At 31.9% G+C, this 22,220-nt stretch overlaps 2 protein-coding genes and 1 long non-coding RNA gene across 6 annotated transcripts; 2 read left to right on the top strand and 1 right to left on the bottom strand.

The window, feature by feature from the left end:
- The first annotated feature begins 2,181 nt into the window (after window positions 1–2,181).
- On the top strand, window positions 2,182–3,040 carry LOC114194011 (putative calcium-binding protein CML44). The gene has a single exon (XM_028084034.2). It carries the CDS (start codon window positions 2,281–2,283, stop codon window positions 2,743–2,745), a length of 465 nt encoding a protein of 154 aa, XP_027939835.1. The 5' UTR covers window positions 2,182–2,280; the 3' UTR covers window positions 2,746–3,040.
- A 10,600-nt stretch (window positions 3,041–13,640) lies between these two features.
- Window positions 13,641–19,206, top strand: LOC146884140 (uncharacterized). The gene is made up of 3 exons (XR_014984277.1): window positions 13,641–14,164; window positions 14,285–14,400; window positions 16,535–19,206. It is a non-coding gene; the product is annotated as an uncharacterized LOC146884140 (long non-coding RNA).
- LOC114193334 (kinetochore protein SPC24 homolog) lies at window positions 15,303–21,395 on the bottom strand. Of its 4 annotated transcripts, none has more exons than XM_028083084.2 (6): window positions 21,121–21,395; window positions 20,745–20,988; window positions 20,141–20,282; window positions 19,956–20,057; window positions 16,105–16,178; window positions 15,303–15,986 (listed from the first exon to the last, which is right to left on the bottom strand). In XM_028083084.2, the coding sequence occupies exons 2-6, from the start codon at window positions 20,920–20,922 to the stop codon at window positions 15,880–15,882; spliced, it is 603 nt and encodes a 200-aa protein (XP_027938885.1). In that variant the 5' UTR covers window positions 20,923–20,988; window positions 21,121–21,395; the 3' UTR covers window positions 15,303–15,879. The 4 variants fall into 4 exon arrangements, with proteins under 4 accessions (XP_027938885.1, XP_027938886.1, XP_085522131.1 ...); XM_028083085.2 differs by having other exon boundaries at window positions 20,745–20,956; XM_085666005.1 differs by having other exon boundaries at window positions 20,745–20,936.
- Window positions 21,396–22,220: the final 825 nt, after the last annotated feature.

Raw genomic sequence — 22,220 nt, 5'->3', positions numbered from 1 at the left:
TTGTTTTTATAATCATTTTACTTTGGTGATACTTAGTTTTTGTTACAAACCTTATTAACAACTTTTATTAGGAATTTTTATATTTTTTTCTCGTACACTATAAAAAAATTAATATTACCAATTATCAAATTTAGTCATTAATACTAAAATTCAACAATAAATTAAAATTATCAGCAAATTATTAATGATATAAATTTTTTTGGTAAAGTCTTAATCTATAAATTTATTGATGAAATAGGAATTTTATCGATAATTTAATTTTTTCAAATAAATACGTGCAGTACTTTATGTTTACAAGCCAAAAGTTTTTATAAAAAAAAAAACTGAAGTATATGTTTTTAAAAATAATTTTGTTGTAAAATTTGTTAATAAAATTTGATAATTAAACATTTAAAATATATTGGTAAAATTTGTCGATAATTCATCAAAATCAGTAATTTCAAATTTTTTTGCAGTAATATAATTAATCGAGAAAGTTTGAATTCAAAATTTTTATTTTGGTTTAGAACGAGTACAATACACTGGTGATGGAATATCTTTATGGAAGAACTTATAATTGAAACCTTCAAATCTGACAGTTTCTCATGCTCTTTAAAGCATACATTTAGATGTTTTTCCCAAAGGAAAAAAAAAATCCTTAAGGCAATGGGTCTATGAGTTGAGAGTGATGTCAGTGTCTTATGTGGTTAGGCTCAAATCTTATTGGTGTTGTTCTCTCCGGTGAAACCCCCTCTGTAAAACCTGACAAGTGGTATCAGAGCCGATACTGATGGTTAATACTGGCTCAGACGAGTGTAGTACCAGTGTAGTCCTAGTATCGAAAGTCTTCCTGGCAAGAGTCCCAGATAAGGGTTCCAGGTAAGCGTGTCCCGTTAAGAAGAACGGCGGTACAGAAAAGGACAGAAAAAGGAGTACTCGTGGTTCGTGGTTGGGCAGCTTCCGCTGGAGGGGGAGTGTACCAATGTGGTTGAAGGGACTCACCCTTAAGGGGAGAGATTGTTAGGAATCCAAGTGTGAGTCTAAGTCCCACATTGACTAGAAATGAGAAAGTAGAGCACTATATAAGAATAAAGACCCATAAACCTATTGCCTTGAGGTTTTGAGTTGAGAGTGGTGTCAATGTCTTATGTGGTTAGGCTCAGATCTCATTGATGTTGTTCTCCCCAATAAAACCTCCTCTGTAAAACCTGACAGAAACATCTTGACTAGAACAAAATGCATAGATATGATTGATATAATTCTAGTGTCAATTTTGATGAAAAAAAATTGTTATGCTTAAAGAAATTTAACCAAAAATATCAAATTGTATCAATTTTTAAAAAATCAAAACCAAACTAAAAAATTCTATATGACTAACTTAATATTTTTAAAAGAAAAAATAAATAAAAAATATAACTCAACAAAATTTTGAAACCTACAAATATTAGCTGAAGTTTCGCCAACTAAATATATGACATGGTCTTTCAAGTGAATATTTGAAATGATCTTTATGTTTCTAACACCGGTTGAGCATTTTAACTGAATTTCTTTCCTTTTTCCGTTTATTACTTTTTACATTATCAATTTTAACTTAATGTCAGTATTTCTCAAAATTTACAATAATGGAAAATAACATATATTAAATATTATTTATATATCACAAATTTAAATATAATTTCCCTATCTATAAAATTGTTTATCAAAATCTTTAGTATAGTATATATAACGATTTATTTATTATAAATTTTATTCCGCTCAAAACACACCTAAATACTGGTCATTTTAGAAGATAAAAACGAGCAAAAGAACAAAAGAGCACATAGTATTTATTTGGTTTATGCACACAGTAACGATAGTATCCAGAAACCTCTGTTTCTATCTGACACGTGTACTCTCTAGATGAGTCTGAACACGCGTTTGAAATACACCTTCGTCAGTTTTATTCCAATCAAAATTTTCATGAAAATGAGCCGTATGAAAGAGGAAAATTATTTAACCATAAAAACTAAAAACTATATATTAAAATCTATAGACTAGAACATTCTACTCATAAATATCTACCTGGAAAAATCTTGTTGAAGACTTGGATCATTCTCAGCCACATCATCAACATCAAATCCTCAATATAGATTTTTGTACCATAATGTCCCACAGTGGTGCCCACATGACTTTTTTGTGTATGTATATAAACACTTCGCGTGTTGCAGTGCAAAGCATCCATGTATGAAGAATTGACCATAGTGTTGCAGAAAAACAAAATCTTTCTGTTATATTCGAACACCCTTTTGAAAAAAGAACGAGATGTGTGCCCTAACACGCAGCGATTTGCAGAGGATTTTTGAGAAAGTGGACGTGAATGGAGACGGGTTTTTGAGCCTGGAGGAGCTGAAAATGGTGCTGGAGAAGACGGGTTTCAAGTACAGTGTGGAGGAGTTGGAGTGTCTGGTGGGAAAGAAGAGGCTTGAGTTGAGTGAGTTCTTGGTGTTTTATGAATGTATGGTGAAGCAGAAGAATGGGGAAGAAGAAGGGGGTGATGAGATTGAGGATGTGGAGAGAGACCTTGTGAAGACTTTCAAGGTGTTTGATTTGGATGGAGATGGGTTCATCACAAGCCAAGAACTTGAGTGTGTGTTGAAGAGGCTTGGCATGTGGGATGAAAGGTGTGGGAAGGATAGCACATCCATGATTTGCTCCTATGACACTAATTTTGATGGCAAACTTGATTTTCAGGAATTCAAGGACATGATGCTTCTAACAAATTCTTGATATAGTGTAGTTTTGTACTGAGTTTTACACTTTCACTTCTAAGGGTCTTGGTCATTTTTTTTCTGGCCTTAAATTTTGTGGCTTGTTGTAAATTCTGTGTTAGTCACAATAACCAATCTCTTGGTATGGCATACAAAAGTTATGTAATTGAGTTCGTAGATTAAAAGTGTACAAGTGAGCTTCAGTAGTTGTTTGAGCTTAGTATATAACAGATCAACTTTCATGTATATCATGTATTAGTTAAGAGGTGATTTATGAACACCCTTCTTAAGAAAAACTATATCAATATTTCTTACATTTTTCCTTTCCTGTTTATATCACACTCGATCGTATTAGTTATTATATATACTTATGTTGATGTCTTTTAGTTTCCATAAATATTTACCTTAGTAATGTTTATTTATGAAGGTGATTTATTCAAGGAAAATAAAATATGTGTTTCTAAATTATTTAAGTTTTGTTTTGATCTTTCTTTAAAAAAAAAACGTATTCAATTTTCATGTCTTTAAGTATCTTATTAGGTATTGTTAACTTTAAAATTTAGAATTTTCTTCAAAGTTTTATTCTTAAAAAAATATTTAAAAGTGTTAAGGAAGAAAGTATAATTAAATTTTTTTGACTTCGCGATTCTTAAATAATGTTAAATTAAAACAAACTTTCAATCAAAATCGGGAATAACATTTTATCTTTGAATCATTTTTCTTTTTTTATTGAGGGTCAAGAAATTGAGAGTTATTTTTAAAATCAGTTTTTCATTCTAATTCGCTGAAATAATATTTTTAGATCAATAATTACATTTGACATTTAGTTTAGAGCTTAATTATAATTTTATATTTAAAATAGCTTTCCAAAAGATTAAGAAATAAAACTATATTCAAATTATCTTAATCTCAACTTTTAAACGATAAACTATATTATTGTTCGTATTTAAAACACATTACATAACAAACTTTTTTATTTTCTATAAAGCATTGTCTTATAAGTTGAAAGAAGAATATATAAAAAAAATATTTCAAAATTAAAAGAATTAAAAGTAGAGAAAAATTTAGAAGGATTAAAATTGAATTTTGAAAATTTACGATATAAAGGAAAAAAACAGTAGGAATTGAATTAGCTTAAATGACGATTTGAATTTCTTGTTTTTTATATTTTCTTAATTAGATTTTGATTGCAATATTATTGATTTAATAAAGATTGAGAATTTGTTGAAAGTAATACCTTTTACTTGATCTAGAGTATTTTCTTTTTATTTACGTGGACATATGTTATCTTTTTATTTACATTGATAAAATTATTTTTGGTTGTTGTGAATAATTTTTATTTTTCAATCAAGTTAAGATTTTCTCCGTCAAGAAAGTTTTTATTTTTCCTTTTTAATGGATGCAAATACATTTTTCGATTAACATTTATCGTTTTTGTTATCAATGTATACAAGACAAAAAAACTTCAATTAACAATTTCGTAAAAGCAACTCAATTAATATCAACTTAAATAATTGTAATTAACAATAACTGAAATAAACAAAATGGATCAAATGAAAAATCTTGATAAATTTTAACCAAAAAACTCAAATCAATCAAAACTAGGAAATATTTAATATTAATATTTTTATTATTAGTTAATATTAGAATAATATTTTATCTAAATAAAAAAATAAATTTTGATCAATTTAAATTATTTTATCCAAATAAAAATATTTAAAAATAAATAATTTAAAATTATATTAATTTAAATTTAATGTATTTAAATGCTTTATAAATGTTCAAATTTTCTATCTAACCTTCCTATAAAAGTCATATAGCATTAAAGACACTCCAAGGGAAAATTGAATAGTGCATTGACTTTGCTGGTTTTCTTAAAACAGTAGGTAGTTTTTTCTAAACCTTGGCGGTGCATGCGTGTTACATATGTCCTGGAAATAAAAAAAAAAGGAACGAAGAAGTGTAGTTGAAATTATTATATACTAATTCAATGAATTAGTTGTAATGTTTTGGTTTGTATTGTCAAGGTTGTTATCATAAGAAATTTTTTGATAATTATGCTTTTGTGGTTAGACGTCATGTAATAATAAGTAAGTGATTGAAATATCCATAAGTGATAATTAAATTAGGGTTGAATATTTAGTCTCTAATTTTTGAAGTAAAATTAAAAGATGTTTTATATTAAAAATTATATAATTTAGTATTTAAACTTAAAAATTAGTGATATAATAACATTAATATTTTTAACGTATTTAGTGATAAGTGTCAAAATTTAGTAAAATTTCATATAAAATTTTGGTAGTTCAGTTTTTAATTTGTGTTATATGATATTGATTTCCCTAGTCTAAGAAAAATGAACTTCAATCACATGTTTTCAAGTTTTTACTTAAAAGAAATCATTTGATCTCTATTTTGTGTATTTTTCAAGTAAATTAAGGTAGGAAAAGAAAAAAACATAAGAGAGGAAGAATGAATTAAGAAACACAAAGTTAAAGGAAGAAGTCCTGCCATAGTTCGCTCAAGCCAAAATAGTCTCGCCCAAGCGAGAACTGCTTAGATGATGATCAATTCTTGCCGCCATTCTTGCCTAAGCGAAAAAGACCTCGCCTAAGCGAGAGTTTGTGCATAGGACAATCAAGTTGGGCATTTCTCACCTAAGCGAGAATAGTTTCGCTCAAGCGAGATGACTTTTCTTCAACATGAAGTACCTTCTCGCTTATGCGAGAATCGAGTGGCTTAAGCGAAAACTCATGCGGTATAAATATTCCATGAATAGAAAGTGAAAGGAGGCTATAATTGATCTTGAACGAGCTTTGGAGAACCACGAAAAGTAAAGGATCCATACTTTCTAGAGTTTTCTTCTTAGCTCTTACGATTTCAATGGCTACCATGTGTGGCTAATCTTTTCTCTTAGGATTGAATATAATCGATTCAAACTTGGATGTAATATGGTGATATTTATATATAACATTTCTGTTTCTACTCAATATTGGTATTATTATTTTGTTCTTAATGCTTGATTCTATCTTATTAATAGACTCCTGATTATGATTTTTAGATCTAAGTATTTCTGAAAATCTGATCTGAACAATGATACTTGATGAATTGCGATTTTACGAATAGATTTCAATATATCAATTGCTTATAACACTTGAACATAATGCTTGATAGTTTGTTGAATATGTGAGGAATCAATATTCAGGGGACTAATCTTATGAATTTTATATGTGAGGAATCAATATAAATGATTTTTTAGTGTTGCATCAATATTGGTATTATCAACTGTTATAATGTATTTTCCTCCAAATTACAAACAAGTGAGATAGATGAAATTCAATCCAAGTTTACAAAAAGCTTTCTACTTTTACTATATTACTTTTATGCAAATTTAGTATTACAATTAACAATGAATCAAACAAATATCTACTTTTTGTATATAGGCGATTGAGATAATTATATATTTTAATTGAATATGTTCCTCATGGGATTGACACTATTACTTAAAACTCATTATACTAAGTGGACTTTTGGTACGCTTGCCAAGAGACTAACAAGTATTTTTGGCGTCGTTGTTGGGGAACAATGCTCTTTTGAAATCTCTAGTTATCTCATCGAGCTTTGTGAATATTTTTCTTAATTAGATAGTTTATTCAATTGTCTCCTTTGTACTAATCCTTGCTTGAGTTGTTTTGATTTATGTTCTTATGAGGTTAGATTTCTGAAGACAAATTGGCATTTGACCCAGAGATAGAAAAGATAGCTCGAAGGAACAGAGGCAAAAACAAAAAGAAGCAATGAAAAACAAATGAAGAATCTTCCAGTACTTCCATCACACATCAGGAAATAGAAAATTTGGCGAATCAAGGGCTAACTCCACCCAGAAGAACACTTGGAGACTATGCTATGCAACAAGGGTCAAGATACTTTTCTAACATAGCAATACCACCCATCACTAAAACATTGGAGATGAAGCCAACTTTCCTTAGCTTAATCAGTTCTCAATTCACTGGAATGGATAATGAAGATCCATGTACTCATATTTCTACATTCGATGAATTGATAGGAACTATGGGTTTTGAAGAAGAAGATCTAGAGCATGTATATATGCGTTTTTTTTTTCCTTTTTCATTGACAAGCAAAGCAATGACTTAAGTCACACCCAAATCAAATTTTGAATAATTGGAATGATGTAAAAGAGAAATTCTTGAATAGATTATTTCCACCTTCTCGTTACATCAAAGCAAAAGCTTATATTTCAACTTTTAGGCAACGACAAGATAAGCCATTCTGTGAAGCTTGGGAACGATTTAATTCTTTAGTAAGGAGATGCCTTAATCATGGATTTGAAGATATTACTCAGTTAAATATTTTCTACAATGGTCTGAGGCTTGATACAAAGATGATATTAGATGCAACAGCTGAAGGAACAATAATGTGGATGCAGAGAAAGCAACGAGAATCATTGAGGCATTAACATCCACAGATCATCAAGCTCAACATAATAAGAAAATTGTTCAATGAAAAGGAGTGTTTCATCTTAGTACTACAGATGCAATCTTAGCTTAGAATAAAATTCTGACTCAGCAAATTGAAACCCTAACCAAGCAGGAGTCTAAATTACTTGAGCAGTTACAAGTTATACAATCTTCTCCTAGTCAACAACAACCATGTGACTTTTGTGGAGGCAATAACCCAAATGGTCATTGTTCTTATTATAGTATCTCACAAGGAGAAGTTCAGTACATGAGTAATGAAGGAAGACCAGGTAATTTCTCCAATAATGGTAATTTTTCACAGAGGTGGAGAAACAATCAAAATCAGAATTTTGGATGGAAACAAGATGTTGGTCCTTCAAACAAACAACCTCCTTATCAACAACAGTAACAACATTATCCTTTTGAACATGACAGGACAACCAAATTGGAGGATACTCTGGAATGAAAGCTTCTTTGACCAATTAGAAAAATACAAAAGCTTCAATCAGAAATCCTGAAATACAAGTGGGACAATTGGCAAAGCAGCTATCAAATCAACAAGCATGTCATTTTTTAGCCAACACTCAAACTAATCCCAAGGAGCACTGTAATTCAATTACTACTAGGAGTGGTAAAATTGTGGGAAGAGGGTTGGAGATAACCTAGTTGTGGAGGAGGAAGTCTTGGAGGAAATAGAAAATGAAAGAGAAAAAAATGAGTGTGAGAAAGAGGAAGAGAAAAATAAAAGTGAGTATGTAAATAAAATAGTGAATAAAAGAGAAGAAAAAGAAGAAAAAAATACAAATAAGGAGAAAAAGAGGGAGAAGGGTGAGAAACATGTACCACACTTAAAGAACCTACCATACCCTCAGAATCCTTTCAAAAGGGAAAGGAAAGATAGTTTGCAAGGCTCATAAACATTTGTCAACACCTAATTTCGTCCGAGCAAATAAAATGTATTTTTGAAAAAAAAAATAAAAAAATAGATAATTAACATAAAAAAGGTTATAGAAATAAAAGAATAATAAAGTTTGTAAAAAGGAAAAATTAAAAGTTTAAAGGAAAAAATAAAAGTTTAAAGGAAAAAAGTAAATGTTTCGGTTAATTTGAAATAGAAATAAAAATAATAAATAAATAAATAAATTGTAATAACAATAATAGAAACTCAATTCTTATTTCTAATCACACTCATGTTTTCTTCTTTTCTTCACTCCAAAAATTCCCTCTTATACAAAGTTGTCACTGGTCTTTTTGCCACACTCCACTCACTTTTTTTTTTCTCTCTCAACACCCGTGGGACCCACACTCCACTCACATTTTTTTCTCTCACACACCCTTGGGACCCACACTCCACTCATTTTTTTTTCTTTGTCACACACACCCGTGGGACCCATCCATTGACCCATTTTCATCACCTCACCTTTTTTCTCTTTCACAAGCCTCATCTAAAATCACTAGGATAATAGTAGGATGACTACTCAATTTTGACAACATTTGTTACTACCTCACATGGCATCCTATATGGCATATATTTTCAATTTTCAATTTTTCTTTCAAATTCCACATTGGCAACAGAAGAGGGAAGTGAAAGTGGCATTTTTGTTTGAAAATTAGGGTATTATAGATTTCGAGAAGAAGTTATTCAAGACCTTTCTTTCTCTCTCGAAGAACCTCACCCTTACCAATGGATTAATCTAACACACTACGATTCTCACCAACAAAACACATATGTTGCTTCTCCATGAAACCCTCACGCACAAAGGGAGATGCCTTCATTCACCCCGAATCTTCAAACATTGCAATCCATTTTCCTGGGTTCGACCTCATTGTCGAGGTCATACTCATCGATTGGAAGCGCTAGACATTCTATTGCTGGCAAGCTTCAATCATCACAACCACCAACGTCCATTATTGAATCTTCATCTAGTTGGGTTATCTCCGATGAAACCATTGTGATCATAGTGATCTCCTTGTCCCCAAAACCTCAATCCTTGCCTTCACTCCAAAACTCCCTTCCAGCACTCAATATCTCTCTCTAGACCACAATTTCATTGTTCTCTCCTACCCTCCTTGCTGCCACACCCAATGACCCTCTACTTTCTCACTCAGCCTCTCCTATCTCTCCTTTACAGCCTAAAATAAATAAAAAATATAATAAAAACGAAATTAATAAAAATTAAAGGTTAATGAAAAGGAACTACTCATGGCTAGCCAAGGTTCAAACTCACATCCATCCAATTCCTAAACATATGCACAACCAACAAGCTAATACATCTTTCCCACAACCAAAACATATGTGAAATAAACCAACAATTAAACACCACACTAATGGCATACGTAGGACTCGAATCCAAATCCTCTCAAACACACCAAGTGTGTCTAACCACTTGAGCTACCATTGCTCCTTTCCATGTCTTAACAAAGTAATTCTCTTATAGGTACTTCCAACCCATAATTATTGGTAATTAATTATTTATTATTTATTTAAATTTCTCAGGTCTTACAATTGTCGCTCAAGCGGGAACGCGCTTCCCTGACTTAAGTTAGCAGTAGGGGGAGAACTGATTCACAATTACTTTCTTCCCCAAACACTCACGCACGCTTTTCCTCACTCAATTCTCTCCAATTTATCTCACCAATCTTTACCTCCATATGCTAATTTCTCTTCAAGGTAAGTTTTTCTTCATTTCTTTCCATTTTCACCAAGCAAATTCTTGTTTTTATGCTCTTTCAAACCCTAAGGGTAGTGCACATGCTATGTTTGATGTGTTTTGTTCTTGTGATATGGGTTTGAAGGTGAACTATTGGTGGAACAGAATAATGTGGGTTATCTATGCATGAACTGATTCAAGAAAATTCGTATTTGGGAAATGCACCTATATTATTTGATGAAATGTCTTGCTTGGTTTGTTCTTGGTTGGACATTAGAACTTGTACATATAATAACATGGACCTTTTCATTGTCATTAACTGACTTGGGATGTTTTTCTTGGGTTAATTTTGATCTTTGCAAGAAAATGGTGAGAACAAAGACAACTTCTAGACTTCCCCCTACTAAACCCAACAAGGGGAAAAAGAGTGCAACACATAAGAGTTATAGATTGCCAACAAAATATACACCACCACATCATGAATGGGAAATAAAGTTCCACAACGAAAACCCCTCACAACATGAACACAACACTACCATTCACTCACTTATTTAAAAAGCGTACCAATCCCAAATATGGAGAACATGCATATGGATACACGAATTAAAATAACGTGCTAAGGCACAAAGGCTAAAATCACAACAAGCCCAATGAGAAATTGGTTCCACCACTGCGGCAACCATAATGGTCAAAGAAAAATTATATGGAAAGCAACACTTGATACCTTCAAACGTACTAATCCCATCAAAGCTAAAGATGACTTACATGAAGATAGTTAGACTACTAGGCATCACTTACAGCCCCACCACCATGCTAAAGTCAAATCACAAAAGAAAGAGAACAAATCATGCCTAATAAGAAGAAAAAAATCGTGAATGCACTACTACAACTTAACCCTTATGTGTATGCTATTGCTTTCAAAAGACTACACTCGGTAAATAGTTATTTTTAATCGCCTTAATATTCCAGTCAGCATAGGCTATATGTTTCTCTTTTATCATTGAGAGGGGTGTCTTTTCGAAATTGAGAAAAATACATTTGACAAAAATTCTTCAACACACTTTCAAAGAGAAATAGAGATACTACAATTTTAGTGGTTGTTTGTGAAGTTTTAGAGCTATGATTGTCACCATCTTGATTTTGGAAGAAGATCTTTGATTGGCTAGAGAAAGCTAATCATCCAAGTTTTGTTAATCATATATTCATCGTGTTGCTTAGTGTTTCTAGTGTGATTTTAATTTGCATGAGGGTGTTCTTGTTATGTTGTGTGTTCTTCTTGTGTGTGTTTCAAGAACATTGTGTTTAGGTGTATATTTCAAGAAATTGTTTGTAAAGAACCTTGTAATTTCCTGTTATAATGGAAAGTCAAGGCTCAGGCTATTCTGACTAACTAGATGTAGCTCCTTGTAAGTGAACCGGTATAAAAACTTTGTGTGCATTGTTTTAATATTTTCAACAACTCACATTATAACATACTACATTAATAAAGTTAATAAATTGAATCTTTGTGATATAATTCATTGTGATCAAGTAAGCGATCAGTTAATCTATCTATTTCATATTATCTTGACTGATCTTTGATCATCAGTTACTTATATTTGATAAAAGAGTCTTGTGTAATAAACAATTAAATTCTCTGGCAATTTTTCAATTTGTTAATTATTCTTTTTAATCGGTTAAATGTCTGGTTCAGTAGTGTTGTTTACCTAAATCATTTGGCCAATCTGAATCAAACGGAAGTTTTTCATAAGTTCTAATTGAACACCAATTTTAACAAGTCTATTTCAACTCCCTCCCCCCTTTCTTGGCTTTGAACTTTCTTCGTGTTTAGTGTAAGACCCGAGAAATAGGAATGTTACATTTAGAACGAGTAGACAAGTCAACACAAGCACATCAAGGCACTAGATGAGAATTAGTGTTAGATGAGTCAAAGTCAACTTATGAAGCTAAATGGTGAAATATCCCTACCAAACAATTACTTCCATTAGACAACTTAAATGGAAGGTTGATTAGACGAGTAAAGTCAAAGCATGCATTATACAAGTATCATAACTATTAGACAAGTCAAGATGTGATCATCAAACGACACATAAAAGTTAAATAAATCACCAAGTGATACAAAGATCAAGTCTGAGTTGAATAAATAAATTTTAATGTTGAAATTGGTAATCAAATCAATAAAAAATATATTATGATTAAAGATATATCTCAAGAATATCAAAGTTGGTCGATTATTTTATTAAATAGAAATATTAAGGCAATCTTATGTAATTGAAGATTGAGAATATTGTCATATGATTGTCAACCAATCACGAGCAAGGAAACGACTATGCAAATCAAAGATTGTAAGAGAATATCTAGATAATTAAAGCCATAACAGTACAATGAATATTAAAATTCAACTTGTTGAATAGCTAAAAAGGAAAAGAACAATGATAATTCACAAGAAGTAACACATTGTGATTGTAATATCAAGTACTTCCAGATGAAGCAAGATGCAAATATTTTAAGATATGAAGAATATACTCCATTGAATATGCATCAACGATATGATTATAAATATCGAGACCAAGATGAAGAAGACAAAAAGAATGTGAATGATATAGTGAAATGCTGAAGAAATAGAGAATGAGCAAAATTCTCAAATCTACGCTAGAATTTAAAGGGAGAATACTCTAAGTGCATCGAGTCAAATCCATATTTTGTAGAGTAATATTGGGTTAGGTGAAAACCATTGTAATATTGATCTTTACATTGTGCAATATATTTGTGATTGTACTCTCTGGTGTGAGAGATTATTATTGTTTATTGTAAGTGAGAGTTATTGATCTCGGAGGAAGATGGAGAAGGATACCTAGAGAGTTTGATACTCGTTGATATCTGAAGAGGTTGATGCTCGTTGATATCTAGAGAGGTTGATATTGTAATTTGGAAAGGTTTATACAAGTGCTAATTAAGGGATTTAATTAGTGAAATTAAGCGGTTTGTTTAAAATACTATATATAATATTCATGATTTGTTATTTTATTAGTTCTAAAATACGTTTAATATAATAGATAATTGCTTCACTTTGAATGTATTGAATTTTCTGCCATAGCTCAACAAGAACAATAAATGTAGTTTATGTTTGTGGAATTCAAAAAAAAAAAAGGAAGTGAAAGAAGCTAAGGACAAGAGTACCAATGTATTCTCTCTATTGTATTTTATTTATTGATAATGAATTTTGAACAAGTAAGGAGGCTACTAGATGACGAAAATAATTTATATTAATTTAAAAAAAACTCTGTTATTTTATTTCAATTCTTGACTTGATTCTTCAATTATTTCATCTGACATTTACTTCATTACACTCCAATCTAAAACTGATCATTCAATTAATTCATTTTATCTTTGTTGAAATACATTTCTACACTTCTAAAAAGTATAGAATCATTATTAAGAAAACCAACCAACAACCTCACCCTAAAATATAATTAATAGTAATTTCTAATTGAACAATTACATAGAAATATGTTATGTTGGAGGAAAATTATATCTACAATATATTTTTTGTTGAAATGTAATGTTTTTATTTTATTATTATTCATGGGAACCTAAATTTAGGATTAGGGTTTAGGGTTGTCCCTTAATCCTTTGTATTATGCTTTTTTTAATATATATATATATATATATATATATATATATATATATATATATTAGTAAAATTGTATCAGTGAAATTATTATTCACTATTTTACTTCACTAAATTTATTCAAATTGGTATCAAAAGCAAGAACATCTTCTTCATTCATTGTTTGTCACAGACACTGTCGTCCTTCGTTGTTCGTCCACAGTCCGCCGCCCCCATCCACCGTCGTTGTCACGGTTGCCGGTGTATATACATATTTATATTAAAATTTTGCATAAGTCCTATAGATACTACAATTGTTTGGTACTATAAGTGACTTAATATACATGTTGAAGTTAAAGAAAGATTCAAAGAAATTAGTGGCGTCGTTGTTGGGTACTTGTATAAGATATTCAGTAGTTTAATTAGTTTAGATTTGAGTGTATATATATGTGAATATAGTTAGCAGTTTTTAATTTTCTGTAATTAGTTACTCTTCTATGCTCACCTACTCTTGAGTTGTTTTCTTGTATGCGAAGTAAAAGACAGGTCCAAGACTTGTTTTTTGAACCTGAGATAGAAAGAACGGTGCCGAGATATATATCAGTAAGGCAAGAAAATAGAAGCAGCTCGAGAAGAGAAGACAACAACAGGGAAGAGGCATCCACTTCCATTTCAATTTAGCAACATCAAACGGAGAAAATGGTAGCAGAAAATCCAATATTCTGTATTAGCCTTATAAATATAACCATGTATGTAATTTGATATTCTACTTTATGGACTATGCTTTATGATATTTAACATAGAACTTAAACTGCTATGCAGATTGGGAAGAAATATATTAATGAAACTGCACCCCTCGAATTTCTGCCTTTAGTGATGGCAAACAATGAATCAATCGGAAATGTTTGAACACACTCATACTGACACATATATCAGTAGTAAGTTTTCCATATTTGTGATGATACTGATAAATAAAGAGTAAAGATTGTTATCGTTTGAGTTATTTTACATGAATATGAAAATTTTACACGATATGTTTGTGAGGCTTACAGAGGCACTTATGTTCTAGCTGCATGCAATTAGGAATGGATGGAGTACTAATAAGTTTTGAAGTGGTGTGTGTAGTTGCTAAGCATGGTTTTATAAGCACAACAAGAAGACACACAATGAATGCTGAATATGTCATTACCAGTTAACATGGATAATCATAATACAGAAGACACTGATTTTTCATCATTATGTTCAATTTAAAAATGACAATTAGACCGTTTTTGAAAAATAAAAATCCTTAATTTCAACTTCTTTATGAAAATGCTTATTCTTACATACTTTTACTGTAAATATATATTTTTATCATGTAAAATAAATTAATCATCTTAAAATACAGTAAACATAACAAAATTTAACTTTGATTATAACAATAAATACTTATACCTATAATTAATTGCTAAAATGATCTAATGTCACCTATGCGAATTATAGATTATTGGTTTAATTTCACCCCCTATGCCCCTTTTTTTCTTAAAAGCAAAACTTCAGAGATGGGAGGCTAAGTGGTATTTTGTTAGCAATAATATATTTACATTGTGAATTGATATATATACTAAAATTATTTTTTTAATTACTTTAAGCATTACATTTGAAACTTTCAAAGTGCTGTCACTGTAAATTATTTACGTTAGCTATGTATGCAAATTATTAATTAAACTCGTATAAAATAATAAAAGTTGGTTCTATAGATGATACTTCAACATCCTTGCAGTTAAAGATAAAATCATTCATGTCACAAGTTTAGGCCTTCTCTCTCCGGCAATATTTTAGACAGTAGGAAGTATAAACATTTAAAAATGAAACTTTAGAACATCATATAAATTGCATTTTATTAAAAACGGGCACTTATGTTTTTAATTTATCAAACCAGAATATACATCCATATACAAAGTCCAGCAGATAAAAGTAGAAAAATATAGTATCAACTAGGCAACAAAATCTGCTAACTGGAGTGAAAACTGAAGCAACTGAAAAAAGCAGAGTCATCCTTTTGGATGAGTTGCGCCTTAGGTATGAGTAAATACTACACCAGCACAAACCTCTGCTAGCTTTAAACTGCTGAATTTTTTTCATATATGCTTCAGTGTATTGCATACTAGTTGATATGCAAGTAGCGAACTACTTTGCATGTGTTAATAAATGCAGGGGCATTTTCTTGAGACGAAGAACCAGCGGATGAAGTTGAATATTACAAGCTATATTACCCTCCTCTCTGTAGTTGATATCAGCATTGCAAGATTTTCATTCATAATAAATTAAGACAGAATTCTTATACCAATGAGTGAATTGTAGGACTACTAAGAGTCCACTCAAAATTGAGAAAATAATACATCGTTGCAAGTATCAACCTATGTGGTTGACATGCATCACTCACTAATTATTTTCCAAACACCATTACATATATCAAAAGCAGTCATCTTAGAAGTATCATATTCAAACTTCTCAACTGCATCTTTATCCTTATCCACAATATCTGCAAATGAGGATTAGGGAGCAACCAATTTTTTTAAGAAAAGAATCAACAGATAATATCAGAATACCACAAAAAACAGATTAAGGGGCAGAGAACAGTAAATTCATCAAAAGGATACAGCCTGAGATTTTGGTTTGTTCACCCAAGTCAGGCACAATATTTGTCACAGAAGCATACATTGACAGTATCATCCTGAAAATGAAAAGAAGAAATGTTAAGTCCCTAATTTGTCATGTTTTTCATTGTTAAAACGCTTCATTTAGGATTGTTTTGGTTTTAATTCTTTGGTTTTAATCCATTTTCAGTTTTTCTTGTAAAAAATAGAGATTTTAGGAAAATGTGCAAAAATTGTGTTTTTAAGTTTTTTTCTTTTTAAGTAGTTATTATTCTAGTTTAGTTTTCCAATAGTAATTTCCTAAGTAGCATAGTTGAATTCTCTAGCTTTACTTTTCTGTTTTCATGTGCAGCATAATTTTCCAGGTTAAGTTTTGGTGCCTAAATTGATTTTTACCTTAGTACATTTAACTTGAGAGAACTCCTTGTTTTAGGTGCTGTGAAGGAAAAAGGAAGACAAGTAAAGACAAGCTAGTGACCAGTTGAGAAATAAATGAGAAGTCAATCAATGAGTGGATGGAAGAGGCTGGTTGCAAGCTGTGAAAGACAAGCTGCCGCACGTGCTGAGAGGTCATTCGAGGTTTCAGAGCTGGAAAAGACAAAGAAACCCACACCTGGCGGTTTGAGATGAACAGACAGCTGGACAGAGGAGCTGAACCTTGTCCAAGACTGGCTGTGATGTTGAAGCAACCTATGACAGCCAGTTGGAAGTTGACTAGGCATTTGCTGCATAACATGTTGACCTGCATTAGCCAGTCCAATTTAGAAGAAGCTGGGAAAGTTGACCTGCTGTTTAGGTTTTCTAGGACTAGAGTTAGGTAGTTAGTTGGTTCTAACCTGTTTTGACATTCGTTTTCCAGTTTTAGCTCTTTGCTTCAGCCTATATAAAGGCATGACTGGTCATTTAGAAACTTGTTTAAACAGTGCTTCCTTGGTGGGTTGTAGTAGTAGTGGCTTAGGTTAGTTTCTCAGAAACCTTTTTTCTGGTTCTGTACATTCCAAGTGCTATTCTCAAGGGCTGTTTCAGGTTCCATCAATTCAATTCTGTTTTTCGTTTGATTCTACTTTCCTGTGATGCTTTCTGCTTCATCTTATGATTCCTGTTCTTCTATTGCTGCTTCTCTATTCATTCTAGTTTCAAATTCATGCATTACGTTAGTTAATTTCTTCCTTCTTTATCGGAAATTCAAGTTCAATTAATGAACACTTGGTTCTCATTCTTGCATTTTATCTAGACTCAGTTTTTGGATTCAAGATTGAGTTTTAAGGAGTACAAAGTGACCACTTACACACCAAGAAGTCAGAATTGACCCTTGGCTAGCAAGAATGAAGCCTAGTAGGCATTGACTCAACATTAAAATTCTGGTTTATTTAGTTAGGTTTTACAGTTTTACGTTACTGCCTTTCATGTTTTTCTTTAAATTTGATTTCTGCAATTGATTTCACTTCCAGAATTTACTTTCTAGTTTGATTTCACTTTCAACATTTCATTTTAATCATTTGAAACTTGTTCTAATAGTTAGTTTCCAGTTTGACAGATTTTCCAATTATGAAACTTGTTCTATTTTTGGTTTGAATGTTCTATTTTTTATTTTTGGTTTGCATAATTTTGAATTTTCATTCTCCATGCATTTCATCAAACAGTTTGTGCATTCTAGGGTTTCACTTAGGCATTTCTTCAAACAGTTCTCGTATTCACATTTCCACGTAGTTTTTCTTCATTCTAACTTTCAGAACATGTTTCCATACATCATTCATGACATTATATTCATTCATTGGTCATTCCTAATCACTCTAGATTAGTTTCATGTTAGATTTGCATCTTTCTAATATATATAATATCATGCATTCTGTTACAGTAGTTTTATATACTCTCTCTACACTGTTTTTAGTCTCATGCATCATATCCATCCCATTCTTTAGATTAATAGTTGTTGTATCCTATTGTTTTACAGTTCAATATTGTAAATATCCCCCAATTTTGTGACAATCACCATGGTTAAGCTCTCACAAACTAGCTACTAAAATCAGAGTTCCTAGCATTGACTACATTAAAGGGGAAATTTATTTTTTGACTAGAGTTCTATGTGACTACGGGCTCTATCAAATGGCACTGTTGCCAGGGGAACAATGATTTAGTAGTCATTTGTGTCCAGTTAACAATGTTTTCTGATTTTTAGTTTGATCATTTTAGTAGTAGTTTAGAATTTTCTGCCACTGTTATATATTGTCTTTGCTGTGATTACTGTCATATTTGTCTCACTGTATTTGCTGTGAGTATATGTCCATGACCATACCAGGCTCAATACACAAGTTTAATCCTGAGATTGAGAGGGCTAAACGGGAACTCAAAGAAGAAAATCAAAAACCAATTTGAGTCAGGACCTGTTGACCAAACTGTCAATTACACAACCAAAAGCTGCTAAATCTGAGAGACATGGCCTGGCGGCATGAGAGAACCTTGAAGGAGCTGGCAATTCTGGATGTAGGCTACCGGCCTCTGTGCATCCAGATTCCCTACACAGAAGGGTCTCTTAATTTTGAACTAAGGACTGGATTGATCCAGCTGCTGCAACAATTTTCCCAGCAACCTATCAACCAGATGCAGCTGTTCAACTCTAATGCTCAGCAGAAATATGTGCCACCACCAGCTAGGCAGAACTTAGCATCAAATCCTAGTCAGTTTCAACAGTTCAGACTACAAAATTTTGCACCACAGCAGCGTGTGAAACAAGAGACATCCTTAGAAGCTACCATTCAAGACTTGAAGACACAGATTGGCCAGCTAGCTACTACTGTGAATGAGTTGGTGGAACAAAAATATGGATCAATTCCTGCTCAGCCAGTGATAAATCCAAAGATTTGACAGAAGCTGTCTCCAGATTGCTTCCCTTGCACATTGAGGAGAATGTGTCACTCAAGTGAGGAGGGAGTGGTTCAATTTTCGTTTTTTTGCTTAGTTCTCCTTTGCTGCTTTATACATATATTGCTGCTTTGAACTTCTTTTTGCTGATTTCATCTTTAATTGCTTTGTTTTTGAGTCATATTGAGTCATTTGCTGTTTCTAGAGATTAGGAAAGGTGCAGTACTTCCATTTTGAGTTTTATTCTCTGTTTTGAACTTTCTTTGCTGTTTCAAAATTTTCTTTGCTGTTTTGAGCCTATTCCTTTTTCTTTTTTGCTGCTTTTGTAGGTTAACCAATAGTGCTTTACTGTTTTGAGATCAGTAGTAGATGTTTTGATTAGTTTCATTTGTTGTTTTGAGATTTTGTTTACTAACTAGTTTTAACTAAACTAACCAGTTTTTGTTTATCTTTGCTGATTTGAATTCACTAACATGTTTCTTTTCTGTTTTGAGATTTCTTTTTCTGATTTAGACAGTTCTTTCTTGTTTTGACTGTGTTGAAGTATCATTTTCAGTTTTCTGAAACTTTTTCTGTTACAGTAGTTTTATATACGCTCCCTGCACTGTGTTTAGTCTCATGCATCGTATCCATCCATCCCATTCTATAGACTAATAGTTGTTGTATCCATATTGCAAATATCCCCCAATTTGGTGACAATCAACACGATTAAGCTCTCACAAACTAGCTATTAAAATCAGAGTTCCTAGGATTGACACTCAGGTGTCCTCTATACTACATTAAAGGGGGAATTTGATTTTTGGCAAGAGTTCTATGTGACTATGGGCTCTATCAAGAACACATTTACATTCACTTTATGTACAATATGCTAAAATCAAACACCATCACAAGCAATCGAGAGATTACAACACGAAAGAAAACATGAATAACAAATCAATCATATGTATGAGGCAGCTTTACTATCTTCGATTCAAGTTTTGTAATTTACTTACTGAGCCCTTAGCTTGGTCTTCTCAATTTTCTGCAAGGTCTTCTTTTGCCCTTGGACAGAAATCCACTGCTGTTCTAGATCATTAAACTCTTCGCCGATGGCTGTGCTGATGAGAAACAGATGGTAAGACATATTATGCTATAAAGCTACGCAATTGAAAAGACAAAAACACAACTAGAGACATATCTAAACTCTTCTTTCAACAAACGTTCTTTTTCAAGTTCTTCCTCCAGTCCTCTCTGCAGAAGGTCCAGTTCCGCGTCAGAAACAGTCTCAGATCTAGCTTCCTCTATTTGCTGCTTGCAAGCATCTACTTTTTTCTCACAATCTGATTCATACAAAAACACATTCAAAAACACATTATAATGAAGAAGATCCACTCATACCAGACAACATTGATAAGAACTACTCCATATAAGTGATATAATTTCTAGAAAAATTCTAATACCACAACCTCGGCTGCAAAGTTAAGGTTTTTACGAGTCGGCGACCACAATTGTGGCTACATGTCCACAACTTCTCACAATATCAAGGAACAGAATGAAACCGAACTGCAATTTTAAACCTTTTGTAATAGTTAGCAATTAGCATACACAGAATCCACTTCCACATATGACTAGAAACACTATCAAATCCAATAGCTTTTGTAGGAGAGCGTTTAACAAAGACTCATTTGTAATCGAGACTATATCTATAAAAAGTTTAACAGCAAATTTGCAACATCCGACACAGAAAAGGTAACGAAAAGAGTGATACAATTGGTGATGAAAAAAAGGGTATTGGCACAAACCTTGGAGGGAGGAGCGAACGTCTTGGTGGTGGGAATGGGAAGTGGAAGACATAGAGAGCTTTTGTTGGTGACAATATGAGAGGTTGTTGAGGTCGCGCGGTTCCACCAATACCGTAACGAGGTCGTCGGTGTAGGAGATCAGCTTCTCCACCTCCATATTTCTTGAAGGTTCCGCCATCACTCTGCAAAACCCTATCTCCTCTCTCTTCACTCTTCAGAGACAAAATTACAAATTCAAAATATACTGAAAAAAAGTTTATTTAAATTAATTCCTTGATTTCATTTTTTTTTAAGTCATGAACCAAATTCTTCTTCACAGTGCACGAACAAACCCTCGCTAATTCACGAACCAAATCGAACATCCACAGCAGCTAACCTTCTCTTAGTGCACCAGCAAAACCCTTGGCCGCTACACAAGACAAATCGCAAATGCGCGTGCACTTTCCCTTCGAGTTCCTTTCGAGAACCAACGAACCTTCGAATCCCAAAGCGAAATCGCAAGAACACCAAACGAAAGTGCCTTTCGAAAACCCACGCCTAAACCCAATTCGTCTCGAGAAATAGAATTCTCCTTCCCAGAAAAGCCAAACGCAAATCAAATCTTCCCGCTCTCTGTTTTCAGTTCAATCTCTTCCCTTATTACACTTTCAATTTTAACTTCCTTATTACCCTTATTTTTATCCTCTGGACCCACAAAAATATCCTTGGACCCACAAATGCGTCTACTATAAAAAAAAAATAAAAAAAAAAAATATATATATATATATATATAAGGAATAAATATGTTTTTTTCCTTGTACTTTCAAATTGGTCCTTTTTTTAGAATTTTATAAAAAAAATATCATTATACTTTTAAAATATTTGAAATCCATCCTTCATTTTAAAACGGTGTTAAGTGATTGATGATGTGTCTAATAGAGTTGGTGACCTAGATAAAAATAAATGACACGTGTTAATTAAAATTTAAAATACTAAATAACTTAAAAGTCAAATAATGTTTTAATTAAAGTTTAAAATAAGAAAACCTCCTTAAAAATTAGACGTGTTTTATGTTTGTCAGAGAAAACCCCATTTGATAAGCCAAGTTGCATTTTGTGTTTTTTTTTTTGTTAAATCATTCTAGAGGTCCCATTTTTATATCGAAATCTTAAGAAGGTCCATTCATTTTTATTTGACTTAATTAAGTCCCTATTTTTGGAAATTCATTGCAATCAATTCCTTTCTGTTAGTTGTACAGTAACAGAAAAATTATTTTTTTTATTTTTTTTAAATATATATATATATATATATATATATATATAATTGTCACGTGTCAATCTGACATTGTGCCACATGACAGAGACAATATGATGTGGCAGTGCCACGTGTCACTATTGGATGTGAAAAATCTCAATGTAGTCCTTGTATTTGTTATTTTATCTTAATTTGGTCCCAAATTTTTTAAAATTGAATCAATTTCATTCATGTATCAAATTT

Source organism: Vigna unguiculata, chromosome 8, assembly GCF_037176805.1.
Source record: "Vigna unguiculata cultivar grain cowpea cultivar isolate G323 ecotype 2 chromosome 8, ASM3717680v1, whole genome shotgun sequence".
In the NCBI taxonomy this organism is placed as follows: domain Eukaryota; kingdom Viridiplantae; phylum Streptophyta; class Magnoliopsida; order Fabales; family Fabaceae; genus Vigna; species Vigna unguiculata.
The sequence above is the reverse complement of the archived record's forward strand: the minus strand, read 5'-3'. Positions and strand labels throughout refer to the sequence as shown.

What these genes read in the sequence shown, in the direction of transcription:
- LOC114194011 (XM_028084034.2), top strand. Translation starts at nt 2,281, where the DNA reads ATGTGTGCCCTAACACGCAGCGATTTGCAGAGGATTTTTGAGAAAGTG.
- LOC114193334 (XM_028083083.2), bottom strand. Translation starts at nt 20,922, where the DNA reads ATGGCGGAACCTTCAAGAAATATGGAGGTGGAGAAGCTGATCTCCTAC. An exon ending in AAGACCAAGCTAAGGGCTCA is followed by an intron (nt 16,179 to 19,955) that starts GTAAGTAAATTA and finishes TTTCATTTTCAG; the next exon opens with GATGATACTGTCAATGTATG. An exon ending in ACAAACCAAAATCTCAGGCT is followed by an intron (nt 15,987 to 16,104) that starts GTATCCTTTTGA and finishes CCTCATTTGCAG; the next exon opens with ATATTGTGGATAAGGATAAA.